The sequence below is a fragment of the Passer domesticus genome, chromosome 7, assembly GCF_036417665.1.
Source record: "Passer domesticus isolate bPasDom1 chromosome 7, bPasDom1.hap1, whole genome shotgun sequence".
Lineage (NCBI taxonomy): Eukaryota > Metazoa > Chordata > Aves > Passeriformes > Passeridae > Passer > Passer domesticus.
Genome location: NC_087480.1, coordinates 43,735,401 through 43,757,578, shown reverse-complemented (window position 1 = coordinate 43,757,578; position 22,178 = coordinate 43,735,401). Strand labels below are relative to the sequence as shown.

The 22,178-nt window shown below is 39.7% G+C and overlaps 1 protein-coding gene across 2 annotated transcripts; it reads left to right on the top strand.

Annotated features, from left to right (window-relative positions):
• The first annotated feature begins 3 nt into the window (after positions 1–3).
• SLC30A7 (solute carrier family 30 member 7) lies at positions 4–22,178 on the top strand. Of its 2 annotated transcripts, none has more exons than XM_064428085.1 (11): positions 4–230; positions 396–497; positions 4,575–4,688; positions 6,102–6,189; positions 7,812–7,938; positions 8,868–9,017; positions 10,565–10,615; positions 12,432–12,567; positions 19,992–20,082; positions 21,033–21,182; positions 21,957–22,178. In XM_064428085.1, exons 1-11 carry the CDS (start codon positions 151–153, stop codon positions 22,002–22,004), a joined length of 1,137 nt encoding a protein of 378 aa, XP_064284155.1. In that variant the 5' UTR covers positions 4–150; the 3' UTR covers positions 22,005–22,178. The 2 variants fall into 2 exon arrangements, with proteins under 2 accessions (XP_064284155.1, XP_064284156.1); XM_064428086.1 differs by having other exon boundaries at positions 116–230; positions 4,580–4,688.

Here is a 22,178-nt window from a genome sequence, read left to right as displayed (position 1 = left end):
GGCCCGGCCCCCGGCGCGCCCCCTCGGCCCCGGTGCCCGGCGGCGCAGGCGCGGTGGCGGCCGGAAGAGCGTGTGGGCCGGCCGGGCCGCGCTCCCGCCCCGCCTGCCCGTCCTGCCGGCCCGGCGCGCCGCGGCCCCGCCGCCGGAAAGATGCTGCCCCTCTCCATCAAAGACGATGAGTACAAGCCGCCCAGGCTCAACCTGCTCAGGAAGGTGTCGGGCTGGTTCCGGTGAGTAGCCCTCCAGGCCAGGCCGGGCGCTGCCGGCGCCGCGGCCGAGCTCCCGTGGAGGGGCTCTGCTGGCTGGTGCCGAGGCGCCCGGGCCGCCGGGCGAGCGGGTCCGGCCTCCTGGCGCTGTCCCGGCGGCCGGTGACCCGCGGTGTGCTCCGTGCGCAGGTCTATCCTGGCCGACAAGACTTCCCGCAACCTCTTCTCCTTCCTCTGTCTGAACCTCTCCTTCGCCTTCGTGGAGCTGCTCTACGGCATCTGGAGTAACAGGTAAGCGGGGCGGGGGCGCACGGGGGAGCGCGGCTGCAGCGCGCAGGAAGCGCCGCGTCCCGCCCGGCCAGTGCCACGTCTGCTCTCGGCGGGGCCGGGCCTCCTGGCCCGCCGTTCGGAAGGGCCGCTCGGCACAGCCTTGGGGGCCGCAGGAGAGCTTCCCCCGACCGGGGCCGCTCCCGTGGGCAGCAGCCGGCGCCGCCGTCCCCTCTGCCGGGTCCCGGCGGAGGCGCTCCGGCCGGGGGCGCGGCTCGGCGCGTTGCGGAGGAATGCTGTTTGGAGTGGCTGTTATGCTCGGTGCTTCGCTCAGGAGGAAGCTTGGCCTTGGCCCGATTTACGGGACTCGGGGGCTGTAGCTGCTGCTTGCCACAGAGATTCTGTGCTGGGGTGTGTGGGTTCATCCGTAGGTTGATATCTAGATATCCTTTCCTAAAACATTCTTGTCTCAAGGCAGAAACAGGATTTGACACATCCCTGTATAGCTGAGTGGTACTTTACATAGCACAAAAATTCACAAGAGTGAAAAAAAATGGAAGAGACTTGACTAAACCGCTACTGAAAAATCTGTAGTGAAATATAAGAAATGCAGAATAACTTCAGTACTGGTGTACAGTATAAAGGTAAAGAACAGGCAGTGGTGCTAGTATTTCTGTCGTGCTTCATTGGTGATGGAGTAGTTGTTTTATGATGATATTTCAGTCTCTGTTAATAGTTCAGTTCAGAGTGAACTGCTGTGGAAATATCATTTAAATCCTCCTTACCAAAAGCTGTAATATGGACATAAATTACTGGAACTCTTAAGAGTCCTGAGTGAATGCAGTGGTGTGGATTTGGAAATGATTGCATCCTAATATTTGCAGTGTTGTTCTGAATCTCTCAAATGACACTATAAAATTCTCAACTTTGATTGCTGTAATTGCTGCTGTGGCACCAGAGAGCATGCAGTGCTGTCATGGGCACAGACTATCTTGGCAGCACCCAGACCATTTTGAATGTGTTTGGTTTTGGCTTTGATGTTGATTCACTTTGCAGTTGTTTGAGGGTTATTGAATGCATAGTCTGTCTATTTGAGTATGGATTTTTTTCTCTAATAACTCAGCAGATGTAAATATTTTTCTTAGCTGTTCTGATATAAAGAGCTTTGTGTTCATGTGACTTTGTTCTGATGTCTGTCTTTTAAACACAACAATTTTTTTTGTTAGTGTGACCTTAAAAAGTCCTGTATATGAGATAACTAAACTGAGAAACTTTAATGACACTCACAAAACTTTGTCACTGAAGAATATGTCATATTGGAATTCAGAAGACACTTATTTTTGTTAATTCTTGACATTAAGAATTAGGATTTACTGCATAGCCATTAATTGAACCTTTTGTTTATATTTCAAGTCACTAGTTTTGGGTATCTCTAAGTCTAGATTTTGGCCTTGAGCAAAACAGGATCTTAGCAAGTACTTCTTTAGTAGAGAGGGGAAGCAGAGAATATGAGGAATGTCTGCAGCCAAAGCAGACGGGTCATGCCTTGGAAAAGTGAACATGTAACAAGCAAACAAGGAGCTCTATAGGGAGAATCAGTTTGTCTTTTTGAAGACACAGTTCCATTGTTCCTCGCATGCGAAATTCTCCTGAGTTTCTTTTTGCAAATAGATTGTTTCCTGAACTCAGCAAAGAGTGTTGTCCAAATGCTTCTTTAGCTCTGTCAGGCTTGGTGGCTTGACTACTTCCCTGGGGAGCCTGTGCTGAGCAGTGCTCAGCCACCCTCTGGGTGAAACACCTTTTCCTAATGTCTAGTCTAACCCTCCCCGACTCAGCTTCATGCCTTTCCTGGAGTTCTGTCACTGGTCACGAGTTTGCTGGCTGAGAGCTTGTTTGCTTGTTTAAGGTTGAAATTTGCTACATGTGCACATTTGTTTAATTTGCTGTTAAACTAAGTCAGCTGTGGAAGTGTCTTTATTTAGACGCAGTGTGTTTGAGTACAGGGTTTCTACTAGTTTATATTCTGGATGATGTGTTTGGTTCTACAGGAGCTCTTGCATGCATCCCGTGTTGCTGGTGGTTCACTGTATTGGTGGTCATTGACTGAATCGCTTGATCACTTTGCACCCATTTTTTCTAAGGTCTTGTTACTTTACAGGTCACTTTAAAAAAGCCTCAGATGAAATGAGATTGGTCTCTTAGAGCAGGCTTCCTGCCATTTGTGCAGCTCAATGACTTGTAGCTGTACTGTGATACAGAGCTAGGTTGTGCTATGAGGTGAGTTGCATTGCAAATGCAGTCTGCTGACCCATGCTGATAAATCCACGTGCCTCTGGCCACCTGGAATTGTTAGCTTAGGTCTTGAAAGCAGCACAGCTGTATTGGTGTTGCACTTAAGGTAAGTCTCTCACCTTAGTGAGATTTGCAGGTGTGAGCACAGTGCCATGGTAACTTGCTGCATTATTTCTGGTTCTAGAACTTGTATGGGATTTTGTTAGAGTAGCAGTCCTTATACAGCTCTCTTTCCCAGAAGGTTCTGTAAAAAAAAAAAAAAAGAGCAAAAAACCACCAAAACACAATCACCCCAGAAAGCAGTAGCTCTCTCTGCTTAGCAATGCTTGTTCCTTCCATCTCACAATCAGTACAACTTAGGGTTACTGTCACTATTTACCTTCTATCGGAGTATTTGATGTGCTTTGTGGTGGGTTTTTTCCTCACTGGATCTTCCTAACTGTTCAGAACCAAACCTAAAATGAGCTGTTTCCATAAAGATGTTGCCTGATTTTGGGGAGGAGGAAGATGTTGCCAAAGCCCTTCAAGAATTCGATAGCACATTCCATTTTGCTGCTTCATAGGCATCCAGCCTGTGGGTCTTGTTTTGAAGTTTGTTCAGAGCAGCTTCATCTCCTGCTTTGGTGGCTACAGCACCTGAGGACAATATCCCATGCCATCTTCCCTCTGCCTTAAATTTTATAGTTGTGTGTATGTATAACTCTGTATGTTAAAGTGTATATGTCCATAAAGTGTATATGTATATAAATATATAGAGCAAGACACTTGGTCTTTCCTCTCCTTCAAACCCACTTCTTCCCCTGCAGAGTGTTTAATCTGAAACACTTAAGATTAATCTTTTAATTGTTTTCAGTAAGGTTGAAATAGTTTGGTTTTTTAATGTGAAGTGGTTGGAACTTTGGCTAAGGAAACCTTGTATTTGACTTAAATGTGAATATGTGTCTATGCTCTAGAACTTGTTAAACCAGTAATTGCTTCTTGTGCTTCAGTTTTCAAGAACTGAGTTGTACATGTAATTATTCTTAGATAACCAAAGTACCGGGAAAATGGAACTTTTGGGACTGTTGATTAACAATTGCTCAACAGTACCTCTCTATCAAATGTCTTTTAAAAGATGAAGCATTGTTTTTTTTTGTTTCAATGCACACAGTTCCCTGGAGACTTACAGAACCTGTTCATGAGTAATTTGATAAACTTTGGCAGCACTTGTGTGTGGTGTTAACTCTGGTTTACCTATAGCCTACAAACTCATACAGGTTCTACTCACTGGCTAACTCATGAACTAATTTAAGTTGCTTTGAACCTCTTAGCATGCTGGTTCACTTTAACTGTGTTTCTCAATCAAAATTGACAGTTGTGCACCGGTCTTTGAAATAAGATTTAAGATGTGGTCTCACACACCTCTCAGATCTAGAGTCTGAATGAATTGGAGGCTGAATCTCCCAGTCACTGCCTTGCCACTGCTACGGCAAAGATTTAAAGTTGAATTGTGTTGATGGGAGATGTGGCTGTGGGTACATCTACTCCAGGCATACTGGTTTGTGTCTGTGGAAACCACCTTTTGCTATCACCAAAATCATACACTAGGAAGATTTTTTTGCCAAGCACTTTTCCAAAGTGCCCTCTCTAAAGCTGACAAAAGCACTTTTGGCATCATATTTGTGTTGGTGATGAAGCGTGGATTTCTCTTCTGTGCTAGCAAAACCATGTCTGACAGTGTATTCTGCTAGTGTGTAAAAAGTTAATGTCTGTGGGTTTTTTTCATATTTAACATATGGAACATAACCCTTTTCTCCTGTTCTCTTTCAGTTTAGGTCTGATATCAGATTCTTTTCATATGTTTTTTGACTGTACTGCTCTATTGGCTGGATTAGCAGCTTCAGTTATTTCAAAATGGAGGTCAAATGATGCTTTCTCATATGGGTAAGAAACTTCAGGCTGTTACCTTAATGTATTATAGTAAATGCTTAGGCAGTTATTTTTCACTTAAAAACAAAAGCTTTTTGCTGAACATGGAAAAACTATGTTGAAGGTGAGCTATGTAAACATCTAAGTTAATAGCAATAATAGAATTATGAAGGCATTGCTTTTGGGGAAGAGGTGTATCACTTCCCAGATCTCTCTGATCATACTAGTGGAAACAAGTTAGAGGGCAGAAAGTTGCCCTGCATGGCTGTGTATTAATGACAGCCGTGAGGAGCAGGCAGCCACATCCTGGGTTTGTCCTCACGGTGCAGTGAGGAGCATTACAGGGATTCCCAGAGTGCTGGTGTCCCACTCCTCCTTTGGAACAGAAAGTTACAACTGAAAGCAGCCAAGTCTCAGTGATGCTGCATTGGCTCACATAAGCCATGACTCTTGGAAGCAGCAGGATTCAGGAGCTGTGACTGCCATTCACACAGATCCTCAAGGCTGAGGTGTGTCATCCTAGACTGCCCTTGCTGGATTTATCTGCTGCAGCTGGCCTGACAGGCACTTGGTTCCGCTGACCATGGTGGCTGTGCCCTGTAAAACAATACAGGTGGTACCATATTATCAATTGGTAATACTGGTTAACAGCAAATGACTTGTAACATGGGCATTCCCCATAGCATTAGTGACCTGTCAGCATTTAGCTTCAGCTGCCTTGCTTAAGTGTGAATCATATAGTTTGAAACTTAAAGCACAGTTTAATTTAGGTGGAAGCTCCAGTGTGCATAGAAATCAATTTAGAGAGAATCATACCATGAGCTAATTGCAGTGAAAGCACATTCTGTATTAATTACTGCTGAGCATTTAAACAGCTGGTGTTCCATTTATCAGAGAACAGCCACACTTTATTAAAGTCTGATGTTTGCCACATTGAAATTACTTATTATTCTAACCTGACCATTTGTTATTGTCAAAATTTGATGTTTGAAATAATTAATTTGTACATAAAATTTGCTGAAAATCCACCTTCTAGAGGGGAAGCAAATTAATACATGTCTGTTTGATATTGAACAAAACACGAGAAAACTTTGATTAGGTTTCATGTGCTTATCTTAGTTTGTGGCTTCCAAATTACATTCATACCATAACTTTTTGAGTAAACTTAATCTTAAGTGGAAAGATTTTTGACAACTGAAAGATTTTTTTCATCTAGATCAGAGAATGGCTGATCTGGATCAGGCAATTTCTGTCAAAGTCAGTTTTATATATCCGTCCATAATTTATATGCCATCTTCCATTTAGCAAATTTGGTGTAATATAACTGTTTGAGAACTGGAAGATTGCACTCCAGTCCCTTAAGTTCTAATTTTCAGCATTTAAATGAAAGTGGTAATATCTGCTGTTACATTTTTTTGTTTCTTGCAGTTATGTTCGAGCAGAAGTACTTGCTGGTTTTGTAAATGGTTTATTCCTCATCTTTACAGCATTCTTCATTTTTTCTGAAGGTGTTGAGGTATGTTATGAAATCACTATTACATTCTATAATTAATATGGATAGACATTTCTGGTTTTAATAGGAATAAATTATTGAAATTAATGATTTGAAAATTTAAATTATGTTCATAATTGATTAGAAATCTGTGATTTGAACAGAGAAAAGGGCCATCTGAAATTGCTGTTGAATGACAGAAATCCAGCTTTTCCAATTTATCTGTACTAGCTTCTTAAATAGTGTATTTTGTTTATGTGTAAAGATTCTGTGAGATGGAGCCCGTGCTTTTTTTAAAGCCAGTTAAGGATGTCTTAGAAAGATCTTTGCTTCTCATTGTTAAAGAACAAATGAGGCCAAGAAAGAAAGGCCCAAACTGGTCATTAAGAGGAGAGAAGATAGTCATAAGTAGCATGCTGAGAAGTTGAGCCAGCTTGTTAAAGAAAGGACACTGTTCTCCAAATCTTGAAGTCTGATATAAATGACAATTAGTAATAGCTTAAACATTTACAAGGGTTCTTTTCTTGCATTTTTTTTTGTGATGGTTCAGGTAATAATTTCAAGATTGAAATTTAGACATTAAGGGCAACATCAAGGATTAAGAGTAAAGCTGATAACTTTTTCTAATCAGCTTGATTTAATGCTTCTGCTTTTTAACGGGAAATACACTACAAATTTGTTTAGAGTTCTAGTTCAGAGTAAGTCTATTGAGTTTTTCTTTTATTAACAGAGAATTGGGAAGAGCTTTTTCTACATTGATAGGCTTGCAAATACTTCAAAACCAGTTTAAACTGGGCTGAAATTGCCTGAAACCTGGGAAAACTTCAAATCTAGAAACAGGAGCAAAACTTCCTAGAAAAATTAAAAACTGTGGCAGAGTCAAGGGTAATACTGAAACATCATCCTCTTCCTGCTGATCTGAGCTCCCATGCTAACTATTCTCTTTGCTTGTGATGGTAACTCTCTTTCTCTCAGTTACTTCAAAATTTTACTGTGCTAAACATTCTGTTGTACCTTTGATCCTTGTGGAGAGATGGTGAATGTTTTTCTCCTCTGTCAGTAGTAATTTATACTCATCAACACTTACCTTTAGATGGAAATTGTATAGCTCTAAAATGTCTTATTGAGAAAGAAATTCCAGAGGAAGTAGGATAAAAAAGAATTGAAAAAAATCAATCTAGATTTAAGAATTTAAGAAAAAAGTCATAATTTGTTCTGAGTCTTCATGTCATTCCCCTCGTTGTCTCATCTAAGGAGAAAGGAAGAAATGGCATTCTAGACTCTTAGAGGTCTTATAGGTGACTTAAGCCATCTACATACTGCAACAAACCTGAATGTTTCCAGATGGTGTTGAGCCACATCCCACAGCATAACCAAATCTTATGATAAAACTGAGCTAGACTCTCAGAATATTCTACTGTACTTTCACAGCTTTAATAATAGAACTTTATTTTCAGACACTGAGAGTTGGTCTGTGTATCATCCCAAAAACTGGAAGTCCTGAGTAATTTTTAATTATGTCTATATATATGATATGTATGAGAATGCTCCTGTATCTAAGTAGTTTTGTGGTGCCTTTTAATAATATAAAGGAATTGTAAAACTCTACGTTTGCTTTTTGATTTGTTTCTTTCTTTTTTTTTCAGAGAGCCCTTGAGCCTCCCGATGTGCATCATGAGAGACTTCTTCCTGTTTCTATACTAGGATTCATTGTAAATCTGATAGGAATATTTGTTTTTCAGCATGGAGGTCATGGGCATTCCCACAGCTCTGGTAGGATGTAACTTCAGTACTGTTTCCTTTCTTGGCAGCCTGTGTTCCAGGGCCCCAGCGAGAGCTCCAGAATTACATTTGATGTCTTGTTAATGGCAATCCTGGCCAAGTGTGTATGTGACCTATTGCTATGTTGACTGTGGTGTTTTATTACCAGCCCTGGTATGCCAGTGTTGTACTTCTCATGTTAACACCCATTAACTGGAACACCTAGGAGTCCAGAAACTGCTTTCTGGAGCTCATGCACTGTCCTGCACCTTATTGAAAGAGATTTGCAGAGCATCTTTTTGGACAAATTTAAGCTGGGCTTGAGCAAGGTTCTGCCTGGAAACTTTAGAAACAGTATTTGAAGCAAATTTTAAGCAGGAGATGATTCTGCTTCAGATGTTTCCCAACTTAGTGCCTTTTGAGTTTAAATTTGTTTGCCTAAATGCGCATGGTAAACACCCTAGGGTTTTTTTCTCCAAAGCCTGGGGGCCTCTCTTTGAGCTTAACATATAAACTTATATAGACTGGTGGGAGAACATAGTCTTTGGTCTTTAAGCAGCAATGTAAGCTTGAATTTTTAATCTGCAAATGACAGTAAATTTCTGCTTTCTTAAAACAGCTATTTTTAAAGTGCTTATATCTAATGAAGTGTACATTTTTCAAATTGTACTAGAATACTAGCACAACAAGTCTGAATAGTGGGAATGTATAAAAACACTTGACTTCTCAAACCTGGTATATTTTATGTATCTATATAATATGTCTGCATAGAAGAGCCGTAGATGACAAACACCTTGTGTTAAGTTTCTTATTTAAAGCCATTCTTTAAGATGACCTAAAAGATGAATAGGTTTTGAGTAGCTGAGAAACAAATGTAAGTGTACTTTTACTCATCCTTTATGTGTTCATAAATTCACTCTGATGGTGATACTTGTTTCTAGGGCATGAGCACAGTCATTCTCTGTTTAACGGTGGTCTCAGCCATGGGCACAGTCACAGAGATCATGGACACAGCCATGAACATAAACATTCCCATGGACACACTCATGGTCCCGGCCATGGACACTCTCATGGTCAGGATTATTGTCATGGTAAGTACTGAGCTGATGTCATAGACAATCCTGACTCAGTGTAAATCTGCAATTAATGACTTACGGAAAAATAAAAAGAGCATGTTGTCAGCCTGTTGTGATCACACATGGAAGGAGCTTCATTAAATGTCTAGTATGCTCTGCCACCATCATGTTTTGTGACTCATTTTGTGTTTCACTTGCAGTAATTTCAATGTTAGTTCTTAAAGATTTTGCTTTACCTCTGGTTTTTGAGTGTACATTGTAATGTTGTGTGTGGGCAAAAGCTGGAACAGCTGTATGCTATTGCAATATAATGAAATTAGTTATCAGGTGCCTTGTTTCAATTTTTTCATTAAAATCAATTGACAAAGTTGAGCTCTTTTGTTACTGTTCTCCATTTGTATAATTTTACAGCTCATGATATTAGAAAAAATTAACCAGTGAACTTTGGGTACTTGTGGATTGATAGTTGTACTTGGTTTGTGGTCTCAAATAAGACTTTTCCCATTTTGCATATTGTGATCTGTTTTAAGATGGTTATGGAAAAGATGCTTGTTATGTTAGCTATGCTGAAATCTTTTCCATGAAGGCAAACAATCTGAGAAAAGATGTTCATGTCAAATATGATCAGTAGCCTTCACTGTGGGAGAAGAGGATGTGTAGGTAGCACCTATTTGAAACAATGCAAATGAAAACCTCGTGGTACTGCAGGGTTGTCAGTCCTTCCTGCCTAAGCCATAAGCTGAGATCTGATGTGACTCAAAATGTGCACATTCAGAGCAGGGAATAGTGTGGGAACTGGCAGACAGGAGGTGACAAAGAGTATAAAAATATTTACTTGTCTCTTCCTTGCTATTCTTAGAAAATTGGCATTTGTCTTCCAGTCGATCTCCTGGAATTTGGCTGGAAAGCAGGAGCTCCCTGCTTCTGCCTCTTCCTTGCCTTCCATGCGGCCCCCACCCTGGCAGTGAATGTAGCTGTCTAGAGGAGTTTGATACTCAAATCAGCTGTCGTGTAAATTATTGTATATCTTCACTAGAAGCCTTTTAATATCATTTAACAGGTTTTTCTCTAAAATATCTTTCAGATTAATGCTACAGAGGCATTAATCTGCTTGGATGAGAAGATTTTTTACTAGTTCCTTCTCCAAGTCTTATCCTTGTTTTTTTATATTAAGTTTAAATGCTTGCTTAAGTGAAGTCTTTCTGGTTAGCAAATTTATTTGAACCTGTTCTTCTCACTTCTGTTTATGGCTTGTGTTCTTGAGGGGTCTTATTTTGCTACGTACCAGCAAGGTCTTACCTCTCCATTTGTTTTAATTAAGAACAAATGTAGATGATTTATTTTATATATACCTATGTAGAAATCTATTGTGTAAAGGGATACTGTATTTTAAAAAATGAATTTAAGACTTAATTGCTGCATTAAAAAACAATAGCTTGAGTAAAAGCTGGTCATTGGGAGCAGCCTGTCTGTCCAAGACATTTCTGAAAGGAAGAGTGTAACAGAAGGGCCACTAGAGAGAGCCTGTGTCTGGGTTAATGTGTCAATAATTGCCTTCACAGATGACCATTCCCATGAAGTAATGGCTGGATCCAGCAAACAGATTTTACAAGGTATGATGAGAATAAGTATGATGCTTTATTTGTTTTATCGCAGTCTGCCTGCCTGGGTCTGTCACACCTCTGTTGTAGAGGGTTCCTCTGCATAAATGCCACGTTTTTCTTAAAGGAGCTATTTAATGAAGTTCCATTCTCCCTGTAAACAGCTCTGCTGTATCCTGTGCAGGGCTAGGTGTTGAGACATTGACAGAAGTCTAAATGTAATGCACTGTCAACACAATTTAAAAGAGACGTCCCAAAAACTGGGATTCAGCTTTTGTTATCAATGCTGAAAAACTAGGAAAGAGTGGTTAAAAGCAGAAACCTAAGGACCTAATTGCAGTATATGTTCTGTAACATGAAGATGCAGATTGATATAAAGAGTACCTGAGCTCAAAACTTGCATTTCATCAAGCTCTTAGAGTTGGTTTAGAGCAGATGGTAATGCTTCTGAATTTCTTGAAGTAGTATTGCAGTCCCTGATCTCCTGAGCATTAGTTATGGATAATTTAGATGTTGGTTTTGAGCTTTGGTTGGCTGTTTGTTGGTTTTATTTTGCTTTTTTTAAATGTTCAGAAGTTAAGGGGAAACCATTATTAGATGTAGGAGGTAGTAATTATTTGGCATACCCAAATGTATGTAGGGTTTTCTCTTATTGGATGATGTTCTGGCTTGTTTGTAATCCTTGAGAAGGAACATTTAAAAGTTCTTCCAGAATTTACAGTACACTGTATTGTGTATATGTATACTCAGTACTTCATTTGAAGACATTTGAAAGTCAGTCTTTTTGTGTAAGACTTTAAAAGACCTGATTTTATTTTAATTTTTCAATACTGAGGGAAAAACCTGACCAAGTTTACTGCAAAGACAGTCACTGTCAAGACAAGCACTCACAAGCAATCACATCCCACCAGCAGATCAGTGCCTAGGGAAGTCTGAGCAGCAGAAAGACAACACTAGTGTTATTGGGGAGCATGGTGTTGGGTGGTAGGAAATGTCCCTCTGGTCCATTTGGATCAGGTGGCCTGGCTGTGTGCCCTCCCAGCATCTTGCCCACCCCAGCCTTCCTGCTGTGGGGTCATGAGAAACAGAAGGCCCTGGTGCAGGCTGCTGTGGAGAAACCCAGCTCTGTCCCAGCCAGAGCCAGTACAAATGCACACTTGGAGAAACCCCTAAAGATGGAGAAATCCCTAACGATCTGATTTATAGTGGTGTGTTGGTTTTAGAAGAGAGTATTCTGTCTGGAGAATTGCTTTCAATGAATGACTTCCAGTCACTGCCAGCAGAGAGCTCCAAAGGCTAAACTTTGACTAGCTGCAAAGTATGTCTTTCTTTGTACTTGAAGGAAGTGTTATTCTTCAGAATAAGTGTAAGGCTTCTCATGTATTGTTTAATTCTCAAAACTATTTGCTTTGGATTTCTTTGCCAAATAACTTCTAGAAGGTGTTGTCAATTAGCACGTCAAAGCTTTGCAGAACTGTTTCTGTTAACACTCTGACCATCTGATACAGACCTCACTACTGTAGGCATCAGGGAATATGAGTTTCTGTACTCATAGTCTAGCTGTAGCTGTTAATCACTGTTCAAGTTAATAGCCTTGCTATAAAATGCCCAATACTGCTAAGTGCATAACATACGGTAAATTCTTCAAATGACCCATACTCTACAAATACTTCAAAATATTTGTGTGTTTGACCCAAAACTGACTACAAATTTAAAAAGTATAGATCATATTATCTAGTTCTTGAAACTTCTTTTTGTAAAACATCTCTGAAATGCTCCATTAGCTTTAAGAATAGCAAGTTTAATGGTGTCACTTGATCTCTTACAGGTGTATTTCTGCACATTGTGGCAGACACTCTGGGAAGTATTGGTGTGATCATATCTGCTATACTGATGCAGAACTATGGTCTAATGATAGCAGATCCTATTTGTTCAATGCTGATAGCACTACTTATAGGTGTAAGGTAAGTGTTGCTATCACTGGTATTTAGTAGGATTTTTGATGTTAGTTACAGCAGAAATTGCAGCCCAGAAGAAAAAGGGCTTTTGTTATGCTAATGACCTACAACATTTGCTTTTCTTCCAAGAGTGGTGTGTTACCTCTGTTCTGTACAGTCATTCTGGTGAGCTCTTACATGAGCTATCTTTTCCTTTTTCTACAGCTACAACTTTCCTTCTTAAATCTGCATATCTGTCCTTCTTTGCATAGTGCTACAAAAATGTCTTTCAGGTTCAAACTGTAGAAAGCTTCATCTCTGTATTTAGTACATGCTTATATAAACCAATGTACTCCAGTAAATGGAGCAGAATGGTTTCAGGGCAACTGCTGGCACAGGATGTGCCCTTTTCCTTCTCAAATCAAGGCTGCTAGGTTTTGATTTTGTTTTCTTATATCAACAAGAACTCTTTTACTTTGCATTTGCACTCTGAGATATCTGTACTCCTTTTAAGATCTGATGGAAATGCTTCATGTACTTCTGGATTTCACAGTTGTTTCTTACCAAGATCACTGTGAATGTGAAGCTACTTGGATTAGACTGGTCAAGCAAATATTTCATTGAGTGATGTTATGAGACTTTTTTGGCAGCAGTTTCAATGGTGCCAGAGGGCAGTGTGCCACAACTCCAGTTACAACCCAATAACTCAACATCTTTGTCTGTTCAGCAGTGGTGAGTGTCATCTGATGAACTGCAGCTACTTCTGCTCATACCATGTATGGCATGTTTATGGCTTGTGCATGGCAGCATTCACAGGATTATTGATGTGAATCTCCCTGCTAGTCAAAGTAGGGCAGCAGGCTTCAGACACAACGCCCACAGAAATTTTTGGGCTAGAAATCACTATTAAATCAACACTTTAATTTGAACTTTGGAGATTTTGACTTCAACATTCTGTATTTCATAAGTGACAAATTATTACAAAGTACTTCTAGTACGGAAATCTCAAAAAATAGGAAAGAAAATGTGCAAGTTTTCAAGGGGGAAGAAGCTATTGCTGAGGTAAAGGTAATAACTGTGTAAAAGGTTTCCATACACTTTGTATTTTAAAGGTCCAGCTTTGTATACAGAAGAAAATACCCCATGAATAACAATTCAGTTTTTTTTTTCCATTCTTGCAGTAGTTAAAATTACACTGAATTCCATAATAGAGGTGTCATAATAATGCTGTTTATAGGTTTTGTAGCACAGATAGAGGGCATGTTTGAGACCCATGTTCTATGCTGAAAATGCTGGAAAAGTTCATTATTTGATGTGTCTTTTGATCTTAGGCCACACTTCAGCCTATAACATTATTTTGTTGGCCCACAATGTTATAAATGATCAGTAGAATGATTTTGCTATCAGTGCAGTCAGCTGCATCATAGTTGATAGAAGCAAGCCTGCATTTCTTGCCATCTGACACATCTTGGCACATCAGTGGAGCAAACATTAATTGCAGGGTTGGCTGGTTGTGTGTTGGTATTTTATTTGTTTTCTAAGCAGTTCAACAGACTGAACTATTGATGGTTTTGCTTGAAATGCTCTTTAGGATCATAAACATTACTGGCAGTTTCAGATGGCTGTTGAGAACTTGAGTCCCTTTTTGTGGTGTTTGATTTTAGTAATCTTCATTTACACTTCTGGACATAAAAGCACTGTTAATTTTGCCTTATTCTTCACAATGCTGTGTTTGAAGTGTCCTTTAAGAGTTAGTGCAAAAGGATTTTCAGATTTTTCCCACAACATAACAGTAATGTGGGAACCCAGGTGATGCTTGCTGGGATATGTTATAGTCTTGTAGTTAATCTTTTAAAGTCATCTAAATCTAACCCAGAGGGCAAAAACTACTGAAGTCTGTGAAATTCAAAATTTGAGGGGAATAACATTGCAAAAATACTTGAAATTGGTAATAGCTAGAGCTGTGTCTAGTGGGGGGGCGGGGGAGGGATATTAGGGTATTGAGGTTTATTTGTTTGGGTTTTTTTAATTGTCTCCTCATGGGATACTTGTGGGTTTGAGGTGGGAAGAACTGGGATGTTCAATTTACAGTACAGGAGCTGCTGTCAATTTCTGTGTGCCAATTGGAAAACTTAATAAATAATTTTTGGGGTAAATTTGGCTTCAGATTAGATAATTGTCTACTGTTTCAGATGAATATTTGCTGATTTTGTTTGTGTCCCTTTTACTGTTAGGTAAAGTGGAGTAAGAGTATGTGTGTGCCCCAAGCAGACCCAATTCATGTGTGTTTAAAAATCAGGATCTGTTCTGTAATCAGGATCTTTGTGGCTGTAATAAAAGAAACATAGTTTTGAGCCAGAGATGCAACAGCCAGTCAGAAAGTTGTTGAAAGTAATTCAAAAGTTTTTAGGGACTTTGCCCTAATAGGAACTGTATCCTCCAAGTTACTGCTTAATGGTCTGAGTTTGACTTCGAGTCTGCAGGGTATGAGTAGGGGGTAGGTTAGATCCAGGACTTCTGTTTCTCTGTTGTTTTGTTAGGGTGTTTTGTTGCTGTGGGGTTTTTTTGGTTTGGTTCTCTTTAGGGTTTTGTTTTCATTTTTTAATCTGTATCCTTTGTATACTTTTGTATACCAGGAAGGAATAAAGGCAGAACAGAAATCCTTGTTGCCTTTTATTGACCTGTGTCTGGTGAACCAGTGGAATATCAAAGCTATTGCATGAGAATGCAGAGGAAGATCATTGCTCTTAATCCAGGATTGCTTGTGTCTATGTGAAATAACTGTTCATGGGTTTTATATTGAGTGTTTGCTTGCTTCAGTGCTGGGCAGCTCTCTCTGGTTTAGTCGAGCCTTGCCTGCTGCTATTAGTGTGTCTTCTCTGTTCAGGTTTCTGAAATGATGGCCACACTTGCCAAAGAAATCATAAAAATACCTGCATAAGATGACTGAAAATCTCACTGGTGCAGTGTAAAGCTGTACAGACTCCACTTGATAACCTGTTTTGCCTTGTGCATGTGCAGAGGGGTTAAGCAGTGCTTCTTCAGAGAAGTCAGGCAGTGCTTTTAAATCAAATGGTTGAGCCTTCTTGTAGACAACATCTCTAATTAGTGCAAATTGTCAGCTGCTGACACAGTTGCCCTGTTGCTCCTGTGATCCTTTGCTAAGGGTGCTCTAGGGTGACATTCTCTGCCTAACTCCTCATGAGTTAGCACAGAGCATTCTGACTGCACAGTGAAAATCCTGTGTGGGATCTGAATTTTCCTGGATGCAACCACTAATATCTGATAACTCTTTCTTTGATTACTCTGTACTGTCTCATGCAAGTAAAGCATAAATGGGGCATGCTTAAAATAGAGAAGTATGTTTTACCAGCATTTTAAATTTTTTTAACAAAAGCTTAAATATTTCATTGTAGTTTAGGCTGACACCGTTTAAGTTTTTTCCAAAGTGTTGTCCGCATAATGTGCTTTGAATCAATAAACCATTTCCCAGGTCTCTGAACTGTTTTTAATACTCATTAGTTTTTAATATTACTCATTTAGTTTTTAACATTAGTATTCTAAGCCTTATTCTGAAATGTTGAAGCAATTTTAGTATTTCAGTCAGCTATGTGAAACTAGTCGCCACGCAAAAGGCACAACTCTGGTATAAATCAAGTTTGTCCTAAACCACTATTGGACCCACATGTTTCTAGAAAGGCACAGTAGACTAAATCTGATACTAGATTGCATAGAGCATGCAGACTGCATATTAAGTGGTCAAAGAAATGAGGCAATTTACTTCAGTCATTTAGTGAAGTTGTTTCCATGGGTTACATAATTTTTTGCATAAAATCTTGAGCTGCTTGAACATGATATAATATGAAAGAGCTTTGGGGGAGGGTGTGCCAGTACCATTTGAGGCCTTTCATGTTTGGGGCATAGCAGTATAAAAAAAGTTACTTTTTTAAATAAAGTGCTGCATTCCTTAAGATTCAGAAGGAATTTTCTATAGCAAAACTCCTCCAAACTAGCATGTTTGTTGTTGGTGTTATTTTAAGCCATTATTGCTAAATGTCAAGCACTACCTTTATTTACAGGGTAATGGCACCTGCCAGCCTTGCTTGAGAGTCAAGGTAGTAGGTTGTAGGTACTACAGCAATGTTTGTTTACCTTCCACACGACCTGTCACAAATGCCCCCTCTTTTCTGTAGTGCTGAGAGCCCTGAATGAATGTCCTGCTGCGCTCTGAGGTCACTGTGTGTCTGAAAGGTTCTTTACCTGGAGTTGTTTTCAGCTTCGCAATCTCCGAGGTCATGACAATGCTGGGGTCTTGCTGCCTACAGAAACAGTGGCATAAACAGGATGGCTCTGGAATGAACATGAGTGTTATCTGAATGTGATGCAGGTTAAATAAGAGTCTGATGCTTTCACTCTTAATTTTTAATCAATCCAGGTGTAGTAGTGGCAGGCTGGATTTATCAGATTTATGTCAGTAGTTAGTTTGTTTTGATTTGTTTGAACACCTTTCACTTCTGCACCAGTGTATGTGTAGATGTGATGTGCTGTAACAATAGCTGCCTTTGCTTTTCTGGCTTTTGTAGAGGATGTGTTTTTATCCAAATCTTGCTGTGGGTTAGTTCTTATTTCAAATTTTATTGTCTTGTAAAAGAGTGTGATATTTTACTCTAAGGCTTGGTAATCAGAAAGAAATGGAATTGTGTCTGCTTTAATAGCAAAGCTTAGTGACTGCTAATGCATGAGAAGCTTTCCACTTGGTGAGAATTCAGCATTATTTGATTTCCTCAGTAGCCTTTTAAATTAAAACAAACAAGGGGGGAAGCACCAGTGCAATAGTTGCTGTGCAGGCAGCCACTTTTTTTTTTCACTAATGACTAAGCCAAAGAAAAGAGAAAGCTTGGTCAAAATCTCTAACTGTATTTTCAGCCAGCTTGGTTTTGTCATCTTCCCTTATGTTTTCTTCAGTCACATGAAGTGGAACTGATATTTCTAGGGCCTCCTAGTGATTAGGTAATACTGGTTTTAGTTAATGTTTGAGAAAGAGCATACTCTGTGGAGTTTTGGTTTTTAAATTAAAGGTTTTGTACTTCAGTAGTATGCATGAAACAATGGAAAACATCAGGCACCATAAAACTGGATTCTGTTGTTTGTTGTGTTAGTTGGCCTTACAGTACCATGTGAGCTAGCATCCCTTTGGATGCAGAGGGGCATCCATGGCTGCCTGTGCTCTGAGCAGCATTTGTGAGGTCCTGTCACATCCCTGCAGCTGGCTTTGGCTTTTCAGCTTTGCAAAAGATAAACTTTGTATCTCAACACTGGCTCTTAAGATACAGGAAGAAGGTGTGACCTGGGATGTGCTTCAACTTTCACCAAGAGTGTCAAGCCACATCCTGATTTACCTCTATTCTTTGGACTTTTAAGATATTCTTGTTTCATAGCCCGTCTCTTCAAATCTACTTTACAATTAATTTCTCTTCCATCTGATGATGTACATCAGTTTTATTAGTGTAAATAAGTTGTACAAATTAGGTATTTTTGTTAACTCTCTTTCATGGCTATTCTCACTCTTAGTGGTATATTTCAGTTAAAAGGCAGACTACTGCATTCTCTATTCCTTTAGTTGTTTCGCTGGGGGAAAAATGCAGCCTGTGTGTGTGTGGTTTTTGAAACCTTTGGGTGCATATGCTAGACAGGCCTTGTTAAATTTATGGGAATGGAATAGTGTTCAAAATTCTTGCATTCACTTTGCATCCTGAACTTGTGTATTTCAAGGGTTTTTTTTAAGAAACAAACCTGCATTTTAAATAGGGAGTTAAACTGAAATCAATTCATCAGTGGAGTGTGTTGGCAGCTCCAGCTCCCTTTGATGTAGTGCTTGTGACATGGACATTATTTAGTGAGATGGGTCCATTAATAAAAGAACCCTTTTTCCCTAAACTTCTGTAATCCACTGTAGAATGTGACACTCCAATTAAGCTTCCTTTAGACAGATTGACAGTTATTGCATTGCTAAATGTTTGTCTTGGTGACAGGTCTAGTTTAGGCACTCCTGCTTGCCCCTAATTGCTTCTTCCTATTTCTGAGCTGATGCCTTGGTGGCAGTGCAAACGTGGGAGGCCATGTGCTGGAGGGCACCAGGCAGTGAATTTGGCTGGAACAACCATTGTGCCTGCGAGAAGGCTCAATTTTAGGGTGGTGTTTTTTCCAGGGGTTCATTAGACAAGAGTCACACAGCCTCTGGCTCCCTCCCACCCTGGCCAAGGTGTAGCCAGGGGGTGAGCTGAGCAGTCCATCAGCCAGCTCTGCCCCATGTTCAAATGGAAACTTTAAAAAAAATGATTAGGTCATCTGTTCACATCTGCAAATACACAGCTGCTCTGTGCCATGCATTCCACATCACTTCATGAGATTTTAATCAAAGGTTCTGCAGTGTTCTTTAACCGCTGGTCCAGTTAATCTCTTACAAATGTTTCAGGTGTGCTTTTAATCCCATAACTCCATGTACTGCAGCTGTGATGCCAATGCTGAACTCTGAAATGAAACTTGCAGTTTCTGCAATATGTAATCACTTTCAGTCCAGAATATTAGGTGACTTGCATGCTCTTGAAATTAAATTGCTATTTCAGCTTTACTGTTGGGCTATTTGTCATCCATTTGAAAATTTTAGAATGCTCTACTGAACCAGACATGATGCACTACTCCTAAACAAAAATATCACCATGCTGAATACTTAGTAAGAGCATGACCTATTAGTGGTAGCTTCAGGGTATAGGCTTACTGCTCTCCTGCTTTTATTAAAAAACAAAAAGTAATAATAATAAAAAAGGGTATTAAATGTCTTCTTAGTTTGCTGATTAAACAAGACCATTTGGCCAGGAGGGAACCTCTAATTGCTTCCAAATGTTTAACCCTTGAGCTTGGATGAGACCCTACACTTAGTTCACTTCAAGAATATGCCAAGTTGTCTGACAAAATAACTGTGTTGTAGCTGGACTGTTCCACACTAATTTTGTTTTATGATTACCCCATTATTATCTTAGTTCATAAGAAAAATATGCCTTAAACCAAACACAAAAGCAAACCCAATTTCAGTTGCGTATTTTTATGGTTGCTTGTGAATGATTTGCCACTGAAGTTGGTTTTGAGCTATACAGCTGCTTTGTTGTATAACTTCCAAGACATCAAGAGATTTCATCTCAAGTCCCGTGATTAAACCATTAATCTTTTGTGACTGACCACCAGTTGACTCTGGAAACCGTGGGGGAGAAATAATCTTGCCTTTGATAGGACATCATAGCAATTTAGTCAATCCTTTTATTTCCTATACTGGACGGCTTTCTCAGCTTCTGATGGAAGAACTAGAGAAAAATTTCTCAGCATTAAGGAATCTTAGGTTGCTCCTTGCACCTTTTGAAAATGTAATAATAGCTCATTTCCTTTTTTCATTCTAGTATTGTTCCACTTTTAAAAGAGTCCATTGGGATTTTGATGCAGCGAACTCCTCCTTCCCTGGAAAATGCCCTGCCTCAGTGCTACCAGAGGGTGAGCTCTTAAGCTGTTTTTGCTCTGACTGATCAAGCTGCTGACTGACTGAGCCTCAGCTGTGTGTATGAGGATATTTTATGATGTTTTTGCAGTAAAAGGAATGATTTTATGATGTTTTGCCAGTTAAAGGTGCCCTAGAATACACAAATGGAGATACCAGTTTGTTTCCCAGAGTCCTAAATTGCATGTAGCTTCACCTCAGTTTGTGTTTTAAAAATTTAATGTGTTAGTTCAGAAAACAGATCCTGAAGCTATTCCTCCCAAAGTACTTTGTGCTTATACGTAGCATTGGAAGTATTTATAAGAATACAAAGATTACTCTGGATTTGACCTATTCTCTTACTTAACTTTTCTATTAGTATGCCATGAAGTGCCTTTGCAAAGTTAATACAAAGCACTTGAATGAGCGCTGCCTTTCCTTGGGAGTTACAGGTTGTAATCATCACCTGGAGGGTTTGCTGAAAGTGGAAAGAGGAAAAAACAAAGGGATTGGCAGGACACATCTAAGCCCTCACAAAATTGTAAATGATATATGAATATATTTCTGTTAAAGTTAGAATCTCACAAATTGTTTCATGGCAAAATTTGCACATTTGCAAAAAGGGCAGTTTTAACTGGATGCCATCTCAAATCCAGTAACTGAATTTCTCTCATGAACACCTCTATTTTCAGAATTGGTTTCAGTAAAATATATGTAGAATGTAAATGCAGCAGGGTACAAAATCACAACACATACAGAAAATCATGACACGGACACAAATCTGTATGTTTTCATCTTCCTTACAATAACTTAGATAGTAATAAAAAATTTTGGTGAAAGATGACAAAATGCACAGTGAACTTGAAGTAAAAGAATGCACTGGCTTTTATAATACTTTCTGTAAAAAACCATAGTGCAGAAAAATATTTTCTGAAATACACTTTCTAAAATTTGTGTCTATTTTTAGGTGCAGCAGTTGCAAGGAGTCTACAGTTTACATGATCCACATTTCTGGACCCTCTGTACTGATGTTTACATAGGGACTTTGAAGTTACTAGTAGCTCCTGATGCTGATGGGAGGTGGATTCTAAGCCAGACTCACAATATTTTTACTCAGGTATGTCTTATCAGTGGAAATCACATCTCAAAGTGTCAATTGCTTGATGTGACCTTGTAATTCTTATCAAGAAAGGTTAAATTATTCTGAGTTTGATATCTGTTTTGAAAAGCTTCTCTGCTTCAGCTGTATAGAGCAATTTCAGAATACTCAGTTGTGTAGATGGAATTACTGTACCTCTCTGCATTACTTTTTCATGCCACTTTATGGCATGTATCAAATGGGGTTGATCTACATTGACCTATAAGGAACTAAGAAAATAGATGAGGCTTCTCTTAGGACAGAGTTTCTCATCACAGACTGGACCTATTCAGGCTTTCCACTGCATTGGCAGCTTGCACATGTGGTGGCTTTCTGGATAAGTTCATAATGTAGAACTGGTTTGAACAAGTCCCATGTCATGCTCTTGTGCTTAGCTCCATTTTAAACTGACAGTTCTTCAAGCAGCTTGCTTTTCAGGAAGTTAAACTGGCACAAAAGAAAGTAAAAATTGCTTTTGTGCAGCTTCACGTGCGGCAGTTATTTAGGATGACTCAGAGGAGGTAATGCAGCAAAGCTAATGTTAATACATCACTGTGTGTGTGCACTTGACTTTGGGAAGAACTCCTTACTCACCTGGTGTTCTCTGAGTGATGTGCTAAATGTGGAGATGAATTACAGAAAAATAAGTTGTTTAGGTTTTTTGCTAGGTCACTTACTGATGTGGGCTGATGTTCAGGACAGGAAACTGCTTTGGCTTTACAGCATTTTTAACCCTCCTTCCCTTTCCCACAGGCGGGAGTAAGGCAGCTTTACATACAGATTGATGTTGCAGCCATGTAGTCAGTTTCTGGAATGGTGCTGTTGGACCAAAGTTTTCTTCAGTACTGTACTGGTGTAGCAACAGTTCTTGAGACAGAGCCTGCCTCCACCACGTCTGGAATTGACTGAATAGATTTCTGCCCTCTGGCTACGGAGGAAGTTCACTTCTAAGGAGTAAATACTGAATGAATGTTA